Below are 17,989 nucleotides of genomic sequence, written 5' to 3'. Positions count from 1 at the left end.
GCACTTCAGACACCTATCAACGTAATATCTCCATTTCAGATTTTAAGAACATTACCAGCCTTCTTAGGACACCAATTATGAGATGCAGATGTTTCCTTTATATCCTTCTGCATGTATTTAGAAGTACCATTAAAATGTCAGTTCAAAGCCTGGACTTCTCTCTATTGCTTCTTTTCCATTTCCAACCCATTTTACTTTAGTCACATGCCCTTTCAAATCCAAAACTATTGGAAAGTTATGTTTAAAGAGGGAGAAGGGAAGATCTTGACTTTTTTTTTTAACCTTATTTGGTTACTCTCTTGATAAATTCTGAGGATTAATTTATGGAATCTAAAAAAACTTTGTTGTGTATCCCTATTTAATGTGTATTTGGGTTTTAGAGAGGAGTAGGAAGAGAGTAAGAGAGGTTATTACTAAACAAATTATGGATGTGAGGGGTTTGCCTTCACTAACAGTGAAAGAGAGAAAGTTCTCAGCAGTTGCCCAACTGCTAAACTCCTCTTTGAGCTGCCAACCTAGCCTCAAACCATGAATGAAGAAAACAGCTCAAAAGTGATCATGGGCAATAGACTTTGGGCACCTGCTAATTAACTGTAAAAAATATGGACAACACTTTCTTGTCTTGTGCATATGCGATCCAGCAACAACTAAAAAATTCTCAAACACGCTGGTGACAAGGACCGCATAATTTAGCAGGATGGAACTGGTTGTTTGACTTCTGGATAAAGGATAATTTAGCCTAGCATAAGCCTAGAAACAGCAGGACCCCATAATCCCAGAGGAAGCTGCAGAGAAAGGAGATTTATCACCGAAACGCTAGTAGTGGAAGTCTCTCATCTCAGGCCTGTTATGCAGCTGTGCTCTGACCTTCCAGAAGAAGGTCCCTCTCAATAAGCAGCTCTCTAACTCAGTGAGGTATGGTGGTATCAGCCATGTTCTATCCCTATCCATTTAGCATGGACTTTCTTCCAAGACTTTTTCTTTCAGTAGGAAAACTCCTTCACTCCTTCAGCTCAAGTATACAAATATTTTTTCCTTTAATATTAAAAAGCTATTTTTAAAACCTGCTACAAATACTACAACTACTTTAGCATGAAACAGCTCTCGTGTGAGACGTATAAAAACTGATTTTCCTATATCCTGTACTTCCACTAATTAAATAACTCTATTGGGAATGTTTTGCTGCAGGGTGTTTAACTGAGAAATGCCAGATGTCCATAGCCTAGCAATTCTATCCCACCTTGCTTGAAGGAAGGTAGCCTTGTTATCAGTGGCCCATAGGTTTACAAGTAAAATGCAGATCAGTTCATTCAGTGCAGTACTTCCTTCCCTGGACTCAGCAGAACAGAGTTAAAACAAAAACTAAACACTTAAATGCTCACTGTTTTAATGTTGACATGTTTACACCTCGAAGCCTAAATTCAAATGCAAATATCATCAATATTTATTATTTCAGCAGAAGCAACCATTACCACATGACTAACAAAATACCATAAACAGAAAATTACTCATACATCCCCTCCCCTTGTTCATCAACCTGATCTCAAGGAAGTCTAAAAGATTCCAGAAATAAGTGCAGTGGAGACTAAGAGGATGAATGATATCCAGTATATTATTGGATGACTGAACATGACTGAAAATAAGATTGAAAAGTTCTCTAACCTAAGATTTAAAATAATCAGCAAGCATTCCTCATGAGCAAAACATGGCCATGCTTCAACCTAGTCTGAAATAGTATTTGCTTACCTTAATCTACAGAGAATAGTTTCATCAAAGCTGTTTCGGTATGTATGAACTTAAATTATCTTGTATCTACATGAATACTAAAACCAGAATTTTGTTTTATCAACTAATATTGGGAATAACTCACGTTCAGGAATGCAGCACTCAAAGCAAGATAACTCAAGGCTGGTGGATCTCTATCAAACATACCCATCCATCAAATCTTCAAATCCACCCAAAGAAGCATCTTGCTTACGGTCAAATTCTTTTAGTCCATGTTGTAGATTCCAGTGGTTCTATTTTGTTGTGAATAAAATGAGCCAGAATACCTTTCCACTGTCCATTTGCCTATTTTTTTTTCATAGGGTAGATATCTGTATATGTTTTATTCTGTTGAAATGATCAGAATATTAAAACAGTAACGTGATCAATCTGAAATTACTGATTTCATGAAATGCTGGATTCATTGTTCTAGAGAACAGACATAAAAGATGTAGGGTGGCTTTCTACAGACCCTCACCATTTTGCCTCAGTGAGGTATTGGATCTAGGGAACAATTTACACCCATCCTGCTCACAGCCCTAGCCTTTGCAGCAACTCTTGGGGCAACATGAACATTGAGCCTCGGAACTCTGGCCCAAACCACAACTTCTGATGTGCCAGTCCTGACTGTATGTTTGTGGGGTTTCAGGAACTGCAAGAAGTTGAGTCAGTACTCAGCTGCCATCCATCGAAAACCACAAGTCTGTAGGAGGTGGAACTGGCAATTTAGCTCTTGGCACCGAGCGCTCTCAGAACTCTTCAACCAAAGCTCCAGCTGGGAGAAGCAGCCACTGAGCTGGAGGTGTCATCACTGTTTTTGAAATTATTATCAGCAAAGGCGAGATCTCACTGTGCTACCGTTCAGCAAACACACAGGAAGACATGGACCTTTCCCTGACAAGTTTATCATTCAAAAAGGTTTAACAAACAAGTATAAAGGAGGAGGATGAAATGCATAAAGGGTAGATTTTAACATTTCTTAAAACTTTTTATCTCCAAGCACCTCATGCCAGCCCTTCTGATCAGTTGCCTAAGCTAATGGGCAATACAGCTGTAAGCCAATTATCCTTTTTTCTGCTTTACTCAAACAAAAGGTAGTGTGATGTGTATTTAATGGTTGAGAAATGGTCCACTGAGAGCAGATCAGCTTTCAATAGCGGCCTTTTAAAGTTCCATCCATTACAGAAACTGCATTTCTGTTCCCCCAAGTTAAATGGCTGTCCGTGGTTCATACTGATCATTCACTAAGGACTTTTACTTAGTTAGATGATGGCAGGATTCAATCCTAGATTGTCCTCTCACTCTTTCATTTCTCTGGATCATTACTTTTCCCTTTCTTGACAGATATATTCAGTTTGTCAAAGCAATACTAGTAAAATTTTTGCACTTGTTATTCTATAATACGTCAGAAATCACGGTTAGGTATTTCTTATTATGGTGGGCAATGTAGTTTTATTTTTAGTGCTCACATACAACAATCTGAATTCAAACATGGTCATGGGGAAGACATACTACAGAAGTGAATGATTAATTTTGCATCTCACTGAGCAGTTTTGTACGTATTCTGCTAAAGAAACAAAAAAACTTTTGGTACTTCTAAAATTAGATATTTTCCACCCCATCTACTGTCTCAAAGCTAAGCACTTACATTTCAATGGTGAAAGTGTCCAGAAGCACAGACCAGCACTGAGGCCTGGTTCCGAGTCCCAAATACTGAGATAACCACTCTCGCTGCTCCTAACAGCTGGTAGCCCAACACCTTGAATGCCTTGTCCTGTTAGGATCCCTTTTCAGGCTTCGCTTTGTGTTGAGTTTTTATCAAGGTCAATAGAAATAAAATTTTTGTTAGATAATATTGTTATCACAGCTATTTGAAATCAGCTCAGGTATCAGGAAGCTTATGAATTGTCCTCTGAAGAACTAGCACTAGAGTAAAATTTCCCTCTTTACCCTCCAGGCCCAAAGTTCCCTGCTTTTTCTTCACACACAGTGGTACAGCATATTGCACATAAACACAACAAAAGAACATAGCATGTATCTGTGCATGAGCACATACATTCATACAATTTCCCCATATGTAGAAATATTCCCCTCTGGAGAAAGCTGTGGTAATAACCGTACATGACAAATGCTCTTCCCATTGTTTAATGCGTCATATAATGCTACGTGGATTTCATGGTTGTAGACCTGCCATAGTAACCAGAATATTAGAATAATAATCACAGAAATCAGTAAAAGCAAGTTTGCTTAACAGAAATACAGAATTATATACAGACCAGACTATGTCGATATACAGAAGTTAACCTTCTTGGACAAAATTAATGTTTTGAATTTAATTCTTGCTCTACCAGTGTGTTTTGCCACTGACTTCAATGGGGGACAGTATTTCACATGCTGTATCTCACTGGAAGACAGAGCTTTTTATGTTGATGAGCATTAAACTTATGCACATTAACAATTATAATTAATTATAAAAACTGCATACGAATAATAAAGTTTTGCTTGCAATTTCAGCTGAACTCTGCAAAGTATTGACTGCAACATATTAACTACTGTAAAATAACAACCTTATTACATTCTGATTGCCTGAAATTCCCATATAATGTCTATTGGTGGATGTATTTTTCACTTTGTGTGCTTTGTGTACTACAGTCATGTATTTTGCCTTAGCATTATTGTGGATTCTCACCTCTCTGTTTCAAGCCATCAGCTATGTGATGCCCACATAGATATTTTAAAAATCTGCTGGACTTCCTATAAACTGATGTTGATGCTTAAAGGCAAAATAATGAATATGTCATAAGGACATAACAACCACAAAGGAACAAACACAATACAAATACCCTCATTCTACTACTGGCTCTAGTGACCCAGTGTCAAGAGTATCATATTCCATTATCAGGACTACCTCAGCTTTTAAAACTCAGGTATGAGAGACTGGCTACCTCAGAGTGAAGATAAATTTCACTTCATAATTTAGATGTGGAGGGAGTGTTCATATGAAATCCAGGCTGAGTTGCAAACACAGGTAAAAAAATTATCCATTCCTCTGATCATAGGTCAATTTATCACATAGAGATAAATCCAACCACAATATTTACACATTCAGAACAAGTAATGAAGTATGAAGCACTGTTTCACCAACTTACAACCTGTAAATGAGAAACCTTATTATATTACGGCTGTAAAACTGACATCAATGGTACATGATGACTGTACATTCATTTTAACAGCTTCAAAACGTGCATCCACACTCCTACTCTTTTCTTAAATCCAGAGGATTAATCTAGCCATATATCAATCTCAGTCTTTTGTTGTTGTTGTCGTTATGCTAACGTAGCCTTAGAATTATATCTGGCATCTATATCTGGCACACAAAATAACCACTATCAACAGTAATCATTTCTGCGTTGAGGCCAGCGAGTATTTCTACTACTGTAAGAAGTCGAGAGAGAGCACCGAATCCTGTCTGACTCAGAAGAGTCAAGGAAAAAGGGAAAAACACAACCCAGAAATTCCTGGGAGACCTCAGCTGCATCTGAGCCTCGGCACGGGGTGTCCGCGGCGCTTGCCCCTCCTCGCCCCCGCCTCCCCGCCACATACCCCCGGAGCACCGGGAAGGAGCCTGCGGGTAACAAAGGCTCCCGCGGTCCCTCTTTCCCTGCGAGGAATACGAGCTAATCCAGCTGGACCGTCCCAGAGGAGAAGATGCTATGTGTCTGTCAGCCAGAAAGAGCAGAGAGATGATTGCAGTGCAGGGCATCTGCGGAAAAAGGCAGAAACCCTAGCGTTCCCTTTTCATAAATGAGCCTCGGCTCAAAGAGCGGGTAAGAAAAGATGCCGGTGACAAAGAAGAGGAGTCTGGATTTTTCCACAAGCACAATATTACAAGGCATAAGATAGACTTCACTGTTTCGAATCTCTCAGCCTTTGAAACCGAGGCGTTTGACACGTAGGAGACCCTCTGCCATCACAGCGAGGTGAGGCTATCGTGCAGGCGGCCGCAACTTCTACTGAGGAGAGCCCGAGGCTCCCCCCGCCGCCATCCCTCCCTGCCGAGCGGCGTCTTCTCCCCGAGGAGGAGCGGGCACACCACGCTCCCGGCGGCGGCCAAGCCCCTGCCCCAGCGGCTCCCGCGCGGACGCGCCTCTTACCCTGCTCCGCCCGGGCGCTCTGGAGCAGCGCTGCGATCACCCCCATCAGCACCACGGCCTCGGCGACGGCCGCTCCGCCGGCCCGCGGCCCGCAGCGCCGCCGGCATCGGCCCGCGGGAGCGCCGGCGGCCGCCCGCGGCGGCGCGGTGCCGGGCAGCCCGCCAGACCCCGCGGGGCGCGCCCCGCTCCGCCCGCCGCCCGCCGCCCGCCGCGCCATCTGCGCGCCTCGCACGGCCGCGCCGCGCCGGCTCCGCGGCTCAGCGGGCAGCGCCGCCCATGGCCCCGCCGCCGGTGCGGGGGCTGTGCCGCGCCGCGGCGCTCTCACAGCAGGGGCTGCGAGGGGAGGCGGCTGCGGCGCAGGAGCAGCGGGGGGGCCCTCATGGTGCCGGCGGCGCTGCCCGGGCGCCCGCCGCAGGTGGAGGGATGCGGGGCCGCGGCCCCTCGGCGGCGCCTGCGCTGCCCCTCCGGCTCCGGAGGGTGCTGGCGGCCGGGGAAGGGCGCTTCATCGACAAAGGGCTCACGTAGCAACCAGTGCCGGCCCCGCTCCCCGCCCTCCTCCGCAGCGGCTGCCGAGCGGGGAGGCGCGAAGCGGAGGCGGCGCTGCCAGGGCCGCGGGGACCCCCGCAGGGCTGCGCGGCCGTTGGGCGCGAGCGGCCACTGGGCACCAGGGGCCGTTGGGCGCGCGGGCGACCGTTGGGCACCAGGGGCCGTTGGGCGCGCGGGCGACCGTTGGGCGCGCGGGCGGGGCCGCGAGGGCAGCGGGGGCCGGCCGCGTGCCGGGTCCGAAGGCAGCCTGGCGCGGACGGGGTGAGGGGCGGTGGGGCCGTTGCTGCTGCCAGGCAGACAAAGCGCCCTGCTCGAGCCGGGGGCTGCCATCCCGTGCTGGCCCCCCTGACCTTGCAGGGACGCACGGGGAAAGGTGGGCCGTGCGGGAGGGTTTAAAGGCGGTTGTGTCCAGCACTGTAGCTGAGGTGCAAATGAAGCTGTGTGTGCTCACGTGGCTCTCCCCAGAATATATGTTATTTGAATAGTACAGTTGGAGCAGTAGTGCTGTGGAGTTATTTACATGTAATACAAAATACATCTGACTATAAATTCTTTCTGCTCACCATGGAGGCCTCCTGCTGCCGGGTGGTACATCTGTGAGGCTCAGGCCAGGAACTGCTGGGACCTCTGTAACGATGGGCCACGTTGTTTGGGGGACCAGCAAATGCCTCTTCTTGGAGAGCAGCCCAAGACCTGTCACAGAAAGCAGCACTGATGGCTTTCTGCCAGCGTAGAAACAGCTCTGAAAACAGACAAGTGGAAGATGTTGCTGGGGTTGACGGAAGGGCAGCAGGGAAGCCATTTCCTCAGCTAACCAGTGCAAAGACACAGGTGGCCCTGTCTCTTCACCCCTCTCTCCTACAGTCCCTTGGTAACTCCCTCTCTGCCAGCCACACTTAGACCTCCAGGACGAAAGGGAAACTTCGAAGGATTAGAGGTTCTGTGATGCTTAAGTGCACAACAGGAAACCAACTGGCTTAATAGTACTATCAGTTTTATTACAAATATCAGTGATGGTGAGCCGCAGCAAGAGGCAGAAGCTGCCTCGATTACAGTCAGACCAAACATCACTGTAATTCATGTAGTGTTTTCTATAATTGCCATTTAAATTCTTTATTCTTTGTAACATTTTTTTTCCCCTAGCAGTTGTTCCTTCAGTTCTTTTAGTTCCCAGATCATGCGTGTGGTCAGACAGAGATGGCAGAAGATGGAACAAACTGAACGTAGGCTCTGGGCAGAATTTGCGCTCCAGAAAGTTGTTTCTGAAAGGGTACAAGCCGTGCTTGAAGTGCAGGAAAGCTGTCATCACATCAGAGCAACTTCAGCAGAAAGCAAGATGAATTCTTTTTGATAAATTCTTACAGATCAAATCTGAGGTAAAATAAGCCTCAGCATCAGCTAGCCACAGCTTTAAATACAGCTGCCCAGCTATTCACAGTATCCCCACTGCAATGATGACCTGCAGTTACATATTTATCTAGTTTAGCACATTCAGAATATTACCAATACTCAACCATTAATATGTCCCACTTGTGCTGTTTTACTCACTTTTTCCTCAAATCACTAATTCATTCTATGCAAAGTTTGCTTCTACATGATGACCGCTAATAATTATCTACCACAAAAGATGACAATTTTATGATTATTATAGTAAAATGGATAGCTTACTCATCATTCTCATTTCTTTAGGGCTAACATTTAGTGCAGGGCCCTCTAGTGGTACCTTTTATAATCGGTGTAAAAACCATTTAATTATTTTCATTTTTTCTAGCTTTTGTCATAACTAGATCTTTCTAATAGATACAACAATAAGTTGATTTTTACCTTTTTTTCCTGATCTAGTTCTTAATCACTAGATATATATTCATCTTTTATTATACATTATATAACAAAATTAATCTTTAAATCATGAATCTCTAGCACATTTGTTATTTCAAAGGATAAAAAAAGTGCACACTTTCCAGAATGATGAACAGATAGGATCCCTTACAACTAGGGAAAATCAGTACGTTTTTACCAACTAACTGTAGTTAACTACTTCCTAAACCAACCTTCCCAGATTTTGTTTATCATCATTGTCCAGAAAAGTAATTTCAAGCTCCTGGGAGGGTATGTGTGCATCCATACTTGATACTGAGATTTGTTTTCCTACATACATGTTCTAGTATGGTGTGCACATGCTGCATACACTTGGTATCAGGGACTTTTCTTTGCAAGCAGTACCTGCATGTTGCCCATGTACTCCCTTACAGGATTTCACAAATGGAATAGGGAGGTGGAGCATATCTCTTTGTAACTCAGTTCCCCTCAGCTGTGGTATTCTTAATCCTAGAAAGTAGCCTATATGGTAGAAAGGATATCTCATGATGGATAAGAGAGTCAAGGTGCTTCATGCCAGTGAAAATCTACTCTTGGCTAAGGAGCTTTATTTTGTTGATTATTTCACCTATGCAACCAGTATGGCTCTAGCTGGGAAAGAAGAATATTATACTGTGCAACATAACAGTACATCATCCACACTGAGACTGAAACTCACATTTCCATGGACTCTATCTTCGTGCAGAGTGACAGGTTGAGGACATCTGTGTGACCCTGGTTGAAATGAGGAATAAAACCCAGGTACAAAAAAGGATGGGAAGGAGCATAGGGGACACCTGACATTATTACTAATGAAAAGCAAGACTGGAAAGGATTTCATGGACACCATACTACCTAGGGCAGGCTCAGGCAGCCTTTCCTTGCTTATTAGATGCTTCCAAATATCAAGATGATAAAATACATCAAAATACTGGCACTATGTTCTATGGGAAATGTGAGATATGGATATTACTCTCAACATGCATTTAAAAGTCAACATGCATAAGTCTAAATGTAAAGAATGAAAAGTAATAAAAAACGTAATAGAGGTGTCTGGAGAATTCAGACAAAGATTAATTCTCACATATTCTAAGGGGTAATGCTGCAGGAAGAGTTTAGTCAGATGGTATGACCCGCTTGCACAGAAGAAAAAGCAACAGCAGAAGATCAGTAACAGTAATGCCTTCTATTTAGCAAAGTAAAGCTTTCTGAAACATTTTGGTATTAAAGTATATTACACTGTCAGTTTAATGGTCTACGTTTCATTTATGACAGTATCTTACATGTGGTTTTAAGCACACAAGATATACTGCTTCATAAATACATGGACCCAACACCCTGCTTATTGACAGGCTTTAAACCAGTAGATTTCAGTAAATACTGTAACCCAACGATAGAATTAGCACACTTGGCTGACTACCATATAGGCAAACGTGTCTTCCATGGGAGTCAAGTCAGCACCAGTTAGGCCATCTGGAGGCACTGACAGCATGGGGCCACTCAGGGCTCTGCCATCTGCAGCAGCAGGAGTCCCTCCCTGCTGTCCAGGCAGCAGTTGCCCTAGGCTCCGTACAAGCTTCAGCAGCAATGTATCTGCTTATATCTGGGCCAGATCATCTTTTCCTAAGGTTGTAAAAGTGGGACATCCAGGACAAAGAACCTTCAGGTTTGGTTATACTAAATGCAGATTTTCAACATTCTCCTGACCAAGCCCTGGAAGTTACTAAAACTTAAATTTTCAAAATGAAGAGAAGCTTAGTCCAATGATTACATCGGAGTTTGAGACTTAGAACCCCTCACGTGAACTTGATCCAGCCCTGATTTGACATAACAAAAATAAAAGTCACCAAAAAACCATCTGCTGCAATATATATTTTAATTCAAAGTGAATCTCGACAGTAATACACCATAAATTCTTATTTTGACACTCACCAAAATAGTCACCTGGAAAACCCGCTTTTTGTGACAAAGTACAGAAGGCTTGGTCACATTTAAATCACTGAGAACTAGAAAGAAATACTATCGCAAACTGTAAGAGACATTACATCCATAAAAAATTTTCCCAGTCCTCATATTGTAATATTGCACAGTGCAATTGCTACATGGCAAACTAGTGTAGCATAGAAATCCAAAGCAAAAAAAAGAAAGCCACAAGTCTACAAATTGTTAAACAGTAACAGTTCGAACTTATTAATCAAGTCTATATCACTGGGTACTTCTAGAACAAATCTTCCTACAGCTTGCAGTGTGATTTAACTTTTACTTAACACAAACCAAATTAATTAGCAGTAAAAACAGAAGACTTTAAAATTAAAACAAAAAAGTTAATACAGTAGCATATTTGACCAATAAAACACCCTGAAGTAAAGTTAAAAATTGAACACAAGAAATTCATATAAAATCTTGCAAATTAAAGTAATATGCAAATATGCAATTCCGTAGTCATGCAGTGTTTTATTTAAAAAAGGCATTAATAACGTATAAATGCTTCTTGAGGATGACTTTTTTTTCCACAGAAAAGGCCCTCTCCCTGAAAGTTTCTCTCTGCAGGTAGCCCTTGGACACTTGCTGTTACAAGAGTCCATTCTCTCAGAATGTATTGCGAGACTGGGGAAAAGTCATCCATTATTCTGAATTTAAACTGGGGCAGAATCCCAAATATTTCATTCATTGAAATGCAAACACTTCTAAAATTACAATACATAGGAAGAGCAGCAGATTAATTTGGGGCACCATTTACAGCAGTTTTTTACTGCATATGATAGGATACTCTTGTGATACACAGATAATTGTGTCAATTTAACAAGCACATTTAGCTTAATACCTTAGCACAGTAAAAAGAAAGCACAGTAAATACATTAGACGAATGAAGATCCCCATGGCCCCACAGAAAATGCAGTAATTTTTGTTATCACAATACGAAATTCATTTACTCCATTTGCATTGGTGATTCTTGGTGTGTCCATTGCCTGCAATGGAGTAAGTACCAAAAAAAAAAAAAAAAAAAAAGAAAGAAAGAAAGAAAGAAAAAATCAATTCCCAACACAAAGGAGTTAACAGAAAATAATCTGTTGGACCATATAGTACAAGTTTGAAGTGATAAGGTGGATATCCAATTTGAGCATTTTCTTGACTCCATATATTTAGGCTTCATGTATGTGTTGGTAAGATTTCAAATTAATCAGGATACTCCTAATTTCTAATGTATATTTTATATACACATTTATACTTGTACAAAATGCATAGAGTTGATTACTAAAAACACTGAAAGTTTTGGGAAAAGTTAGATTTCTTAATTTTCAGTGTGATTAAAAATGTACTGCTGGTACTGTTTTTTTATGATCTAATACTGTTGTATTTTAGTTGTTATTTAAAAAATAAATCAAATGTAGGCACATTTATTTCATTCAGACATTCATTAAATAAAACACTGCTTGTGTTAGTGGAGTAAAGAAAAAGTTTACCAGTTATTAGCTTATTGACAGTTAAAAATCAAATGCTTTGCACTCTTATTCCAGTCAACATTGCAAAGATTATATTCCAGATTTTTTGTTTTAAAAAAAGTTAAGTCAAGCCTGCAAGATGCAGCTTAAGTGTCTACACAATGCCAATATGAAAACATAAAAAAAAATTAAGTTACATTGATACATCCACTTATATGCAGTGATGAGCTCAAAGTTAATGGAGATAAAATACTGATGCAAATAACACACCCCAAAAAAACATATGCAATCATCTTCCATCATTTACAATATAGTAGTTACAACACTCCAAACATGAAAACAAAATTAAAAAATAATAAAATCAAAACCCGGTTTCTATTTCATGTAATTAGACTTGTACAGAAATTAGAAGGCTAAGAAAGAACTAGTTAATCACCTAATTTCACAGCTATCTGAAGTGGCAATCATTATATAGCAGCTTATCTATGATACATTCAAGATAAATGATACAATTTATTACTTGCCCATAAGCTAAAACACAGCCTCAGTTTAATACCTTCTTTAAATCCCATCTCTACACTACAGTATACTTGAGGTCTATGAAAAAAGTAGCTACCTTTTATAGGAAATGGATGATTAAGTCTTTGGTGCTGCAAAAGCAACTTCATTTGAACAAAACAAGAAGACACACTTCCTAAGGAAAAAAATAATGCAAAAAGCATGTAATTTACGTCCCTGACGGAATGTATTAAATAAGCAAACACCCGCAACAGGCTAAAACAAATACTATACTGTAAAAAGACTAAAATCTCTCCCATGCATAAATGAAAGATTGCACACAAAGAACTCACATCTTTTCAAGCTTCAATAGTAAATATTCTGCTACTATTTATTAAATACTGCATGGTTTGCTCAAGCTAAGATGAAACCACATCATGAATCAATGAGCACTTTGCTTTTTCTTTCATTATCTAGTCAAAATCATGCCTACTGCACCTCTAAACATTTTATTATATCCAATTAGACAAACATTTTGAAAATAAACTACTTAGATTGTATTGCAGTTCCATTTAACAGTATGAAATACTGTGTTGTGTGTCACTACTCAATAGCTACTGAATCAACTTTTCTTAAGCACTACTGAAGTCTTTTTTTGAAGCTAGATCATTCTGGGGGAAAAAAAAAGGACAGCAAAACTCAGCTAGAGCAAAACATGCTGCCTTCCTGATAAGGAAAAAAACACCCAATACTAAAATCATACCACACAAAACCCAAAATGAGCATTACTCTATCAAAAAAAAAAAAAAACAAACAAAAAAAACCCAAAAAAACCCAGCAGATCTGAATTTTTAAGTGCTGCAGTCCTCAACATTTATATATAAGTAATAACATTAACAACCTCAAATATTTAAGGCACTATGTGTGGGAACAGTTTACAATGCAGCTGAGATTATTAGGACAACAACATTTAAGAGCAATGTTTAGGCTTTTTTTTTTGCCCATGCAAAAGACACATGCAATGTGAAGAACAACAGCTCAACTTTTAGATAAGTGACTCAACATTTAAACACCAAGATACATAATACAAACAATTTACTTCTACACTGTTCTGCTGACGTATGTGCATCTGTTGCTCTAATTCTGTACACTGAATGGCTTCCCAAATGTAGGCGTGTCTTGCACTAGTTAGAAGGCAATTTTATAAAAAATAGCAGGAGCAAAATCAGATTTCTGCTCCTGTAAGTCACCTGTCTAAAGTTACTATATAAGAAGATAACATGACCAAAGACAAGTTATACCAAATGTGCAAAACACATTAAAAGTGAGTTTGTTTTTTTCTTTAAAGCTCAGAGTTGTTTAAATTGCACCCAAGTCTACATGATTCAAAAAAATAATTTTCCTGTTGTGCCATGGCTAATATTTAATAAATACCATGTTTCTTCTTAAATCAAACTTCTGTATCATTGAGCTTCCTCAACATACTGTACTTGAGTTCTCACATAAATGGATACTGGCTGAGTTTTGTTGGACTCAATGGAAATCCTGTGTAAGCAGGTGATGCTGCAATGTACGAATGCGGTGGAAAAACTGGTTTGTACTGAGTCTGATGAATGGTTGGGGAAGGTAAAAGACGGGGATTTATGCCAACTGGAACTTGGTGAACTATACCACTGGGATGAGATATATTGTACGTTGGATGTTGTAATAAGGGTCTTGAGGTACATGGAGAGGCAAGGAGGTGGGCAACGGGTGCAGCAGTACTAAGGGGCGCCGATGATGGATATGGAAGAATAGCAGGCTGTCCTCCCAGGTGTGTGCTTCCAGACAGATGCGCGTGCACGGTGGTGGGATTGGGACTTCCTTGGGGCAGGGAGAAAGGATGAGTGGCAACACTCGCTGGGATGTAAGCCTGCTGTCTTCGATGGCCGTAGTTTCCGTTCCACTCCTGCAGCCCAGATCCAAAGTGCTGAACCTGTCCATACACAGAAATGGCCAGGTGTTAATATTGCAAAGTATAAAGACAGTCTGAAAAATGGAATAATGCACTAAAACTAATTAACTTAAAATCAAGAGAAATACAGAGACAGGAATAATTAAATGCTTAAATTAAAAAAAAATAGCTATTTAGATAGTAGCACAGACAGGAAATCTTGACAATAAGAGATGATAAACAGAACACAAGTTATTTTAATGCTCTTGCAAAAAAAAAAAAAAAAGGAAAGAAAGAAAAGGAAAAAAAGGGATAAAATGCCATGCTGGGCTGTTTTAACAGAAATACCATGTATCACATGAGCAAGGTGCTTATTCCACTCTACTCAGCACTGGCTTGGCATCAATTGGAAGTGCTGCATTCAGTTTGGGCACCATAATGAGGCACAAAGAGGACAAATAGGAGAGAAATTTTAGAGGAGAGCAGAAAAAATAATAAACGGATTGAAAAATATCTGAAACAACTAGGCAAAAAGAAGTCTAGGGTTATGATCACAGAAAGATGTGATAATCATTAACAGTTATAAAGAGACAGACTAAAAATCAATTATTCCCATTAAATGGCACAGAGTTTAAACCACAAGGGCATCTACCACAGAAGGAAGGATTAGCATAATTTTTCAAATGAAAATAAAAGTTCCACTTTCTGCCAAGAGGATGAGGAGCTGCAGTCCTTGAAGTGATTAAAATTAATACTATGCTGATCGTATGAAGGTTTGTTCAGAATTAAATTAAATCAATCCTTCTAACACAATCATGCAAAAGGAGAGATTGTGTCGCCCACCAAAATGTTTCTTTCAATCTAAACTATTCAAGTCATTATTGGTAAATGCACACTTGCATTTAATACTTAACTTGCAATTAGTATTCACAGTTACTCTGCAAGAGCTATACAGACAGGTACTGTTGTTATATTAAATGCACCCCTGGATACCTAAAAGCTCAACATAGCCACAGCTCAAAATTCATTAATTAAAAGGGACTTGAACCTAATCCATGCCATGTGTCAACTTCAGTTCTCAGCCACAGCAGATACATTTGCTACATTGTTGGATAATAGTAATAAAAGTGGCTTTTAAATTAGCTTTGGGTGTTTTCTTACAATGGATAGAATACAATCACAACCTCCCCCCAACTTCATTACCTGGCAGCAAGGGTCAGAACAAGTTGGGTAGGTTAAGCTTTATTTCAGCTCAGGATACTTTCAGACTAGGAGTATTTTCACACAGACATATTTGTGGGATTTCCAAACACTTCGCACTGCTAACCAAACAAGATTCAAACATAGCCTCAGTTTCCAACTACATATTGTATGCATTTTAGCCTTTGGATATAGGAAAAAGATACACTAGGATTTATTCTGTTTTGCTTCGTGCTTCAATTTAATGTAGGTGTTGATAATTTTTTTCAGGATAACATTTTTTTTTAAACAAATATAGCCAGCTGCTTTAAGGAAATGTCAAAAAAAAAATAAAAGATACATATGACTTGCCCAATAAATTGCAGTCCACTTTTCAAGATTTGAACACGTCTGCAATCAAGTTGTTGAGAACCTGCAGTTGCCATTTACACCAATTAAAATTGTGAGCATTCAGCACATTTGGAACCAAGACAGTAATAATATTTCTTAGATACGAATAATTACACATACCTGACTGAAGTTTTTATGTTGCTGATGGAATGCTGATGTCAATTTTTGCTGACGATTTCCCATCATAGAAGACTGGTTTATTCTTCCCAGGACAGACTGACCCTTTTTCAGTGGCTGGCACATAGTATCTTCCAAGATATAAATGAAAAATATTATGCTTTTGTTGTCATTATTCTCTTCTAACAATCCAAAGGCAAAATTTCATTTGCTTCAGCTACTACCAGATGGAATTTACATAGTGAAAAGTAGTCAAGTAATAGAATAACTGAAGTTTAAAAAACACAACTCACTTTGGAAGTGTTTATTTACAGCTCAGCAGATACATATGTAAATCAAAATCTTCATACATATTGCTATTGAATAAATTATTCAAATTTCTATTTTTGTCTATTGTTATAGAAAGAAAAACCCATCTGGACTAACTTACCTGTATTCACCATCTGTTCATCAAGATGTAATCTGTTTTCAAGTCTCATTGGTGGCACCACCACTGTGCAAACAGCTGATTTGGTTTCAGAGTTAACTGACGCTGTTTCTGTATTTTTATTGGTGTTGGCTACAAAGCCATCTTCCACAAATGGGCTGTCATGTCCCGAAGAGTCCGAAGTTGGGGAACCATCTACAGTATTGCATCCACTTTCCTGTTCATCATCTGACATACTATCAAAAAATGCATTTTTGGTAAAATACCACGTAAAATTTATAGAACAACTCAAAGGCAGTTAAAAATGTTACATTTTACTTATGCAAGCATATGCATTCAGATGGCAGTTGAATATTCAAACTTATTCTACTCACAAATTATAAGGTTCAGAGAAAGATAGAAATAACTTTTACAGAAAGATTTGGATAGGTAACTTGCACACACTTCCCCCCCAAATAACGTACTTGTAATCTACCTGGCATCATTTAGATTTTCAGACAGAGTAAAGGGTTGAAGATAGTTTTGTTTCTTCCTGAACCAGAATACGAAGGTCTCCCTATGCTTATTACACTAGCAAAAGAGAACTTACTGAAGTAATTTCCTTCTATAATTCAGCCCCATTCCTGAGTTTGTGGAAAGCTCTCTCCTGACCAGTCATATTCAGAGTCAGCTACAGAAAGCTCAGGATGCTTTCTGCACAATAGCAGACAGTTCTCTGCCATCTGCACACCAATCACTAGGAGCTAAACTAGATCTTATCTACTGAAGAATCAGGTCTCTTTTACACTCCTCTAGAGAGCACTGCATGTGCAACTTTGATAGATTCTCTTTCACAGATTTTAGATTAAGGAAATAAAACCCTATTTTTATACAGTGGCAATTTTGGCATTTGTGGTCTGTGAAATGCATGCTGGTCAGGTGATGCAAACTCATTTATTCAACCACTGCTTTTACCAAAGCAAACAGAAGGGGAAAAAAGAGGTGGAGAAACCAACTTGCAATAACAGCCTTTGCTATTTACTGAAGCCATATGTTTATATCAGAAGAAAGGGTTAAGGAGGTGGTAAAGGCCAACTAAAAAAGAGCTGCCAAAAGCAAGACTACAGTCAAATCAGTGGAACCAGAACCAAATTCCTTGTAGAGAACAAATAGTAAACAACCTGGTTAAAGAAATTAATTTATGAAGAAGTTTATTACAAGAAAAGATATTCATTTAAGTATTATTTATTACACATCTAAAAGGTATATCACAGACCCTTAAAAAAATAAATCAGTAATGTAGCTAGTTCTCAATTGGGACTGTGCCAGGTACAGATTACATATTTAGCAAAAGACATTCTTCACTTAAAGGAGCTAAAATGGACAGTATGGGGTAATGAATATATAAGTACAGATGCTGACTAGTTTCCTGATTAGACAGGATAGTAACAAGAACTAAGAACTTCCATGGGTTAGAAAAACATATCAAACCCCCAATTTACATGTTTAACTTAAAACCTGCACATATCAATGAATTCATAAGCCCTACACATATCATTAAGTGTTTTGGAGAACAACAGTGATTTTACAGCTAATGTAACATGTCCTTATAGCACGGTGATAAATTATGGCAGTATAACTAAAACCATTTATAAAATTTAGCTTTTTATGAAAAGTACAT

The 17,989-nt window shown here is 39.9% G+C and overlaps 2 protein-coding genes across 13 annotated transcripts in view; both read right to left on the bottom strand.

Annotated features, from left to right (window-relative positions):
- Positions 1-6,471, bottom strand: part of KIAA1549L (KIAA1549 like) — a 145,004-nt gene extending 138,533 nt beyond the window's left edge. For 3 of the 6 annotated variants that reach the window (XM_064512938.1, XM_064512939.1, XM_064512940.1), the window contains exon 1: positions 5,919-6,471. In XM_064512938.1, coding sequence (XP_064369008.1) covers positions 5,919-6,135 — 217 coding nt within the window. In that variant the 5' untranslated portion in view covers positions 6,136-6,471. The remainder of the gene's footprint in view (positions 1-5,918) is intronic. The other 3 variants (XM_064512943.1, XM_064512944.1, XM_064512942.1) reach the window with 2 other exon arrangements.
- A 3,709-nt stretch (positions 6,472-10,180) lies between these two features.
- Positions 10,181-17,989, bottom strand: part of HIPK3 (homeodomain interacting protein kinase 3) — a 113,152-nt gene continuing 105,343 nt past the window's right edge. For 6 of the 7 annotated variants that reach the window (XM_026111612.2, XM_064512927.1, XM_064512931.1 and 3 more), the window contains 3 exons: positions 16,333-16,565; positions 15,906-16,033; positions 10,181-14,237 (listed from right to left, as the gene is read on the bottom strand). In XM_026111612.2, the coding sequence (XP_025967397.2) occupies positions 13,761-14,237; positions 15,906-16,033; positions 16,333-16,565 (838 nt within the window). In that variant the 3' untranslated portion in view covers positions 10,181-13,760. Of the gene's footprint in view, positions 14,238-15,746; positions 15,808-15,905; positions 16,034-16,332; positions 16,566-17,989 lie in introns of all 7 variants that reach the window. The other variant, XM_064512930.1, reaches the window with a different exon arrangement.

The sequence above is a fragment of the Dromaius novaehollandiae genome, chromosome 5 (assembly GCF_036370855.1).
Source record: "Dromaius novaehollandiae isolate bDroNov1 chromosome 5, bDroNov1.hap1, whole genome shotgun sequence".
NCBI lineage: Eukaryota > Metazoa > Chordata > Aves > Casuariiformes > Dromaiidae > Dromaius > Dromaius novaehollandiae.
This window is presented reverse-complemented; position numbering and strand designations above follow the sequence as displayed.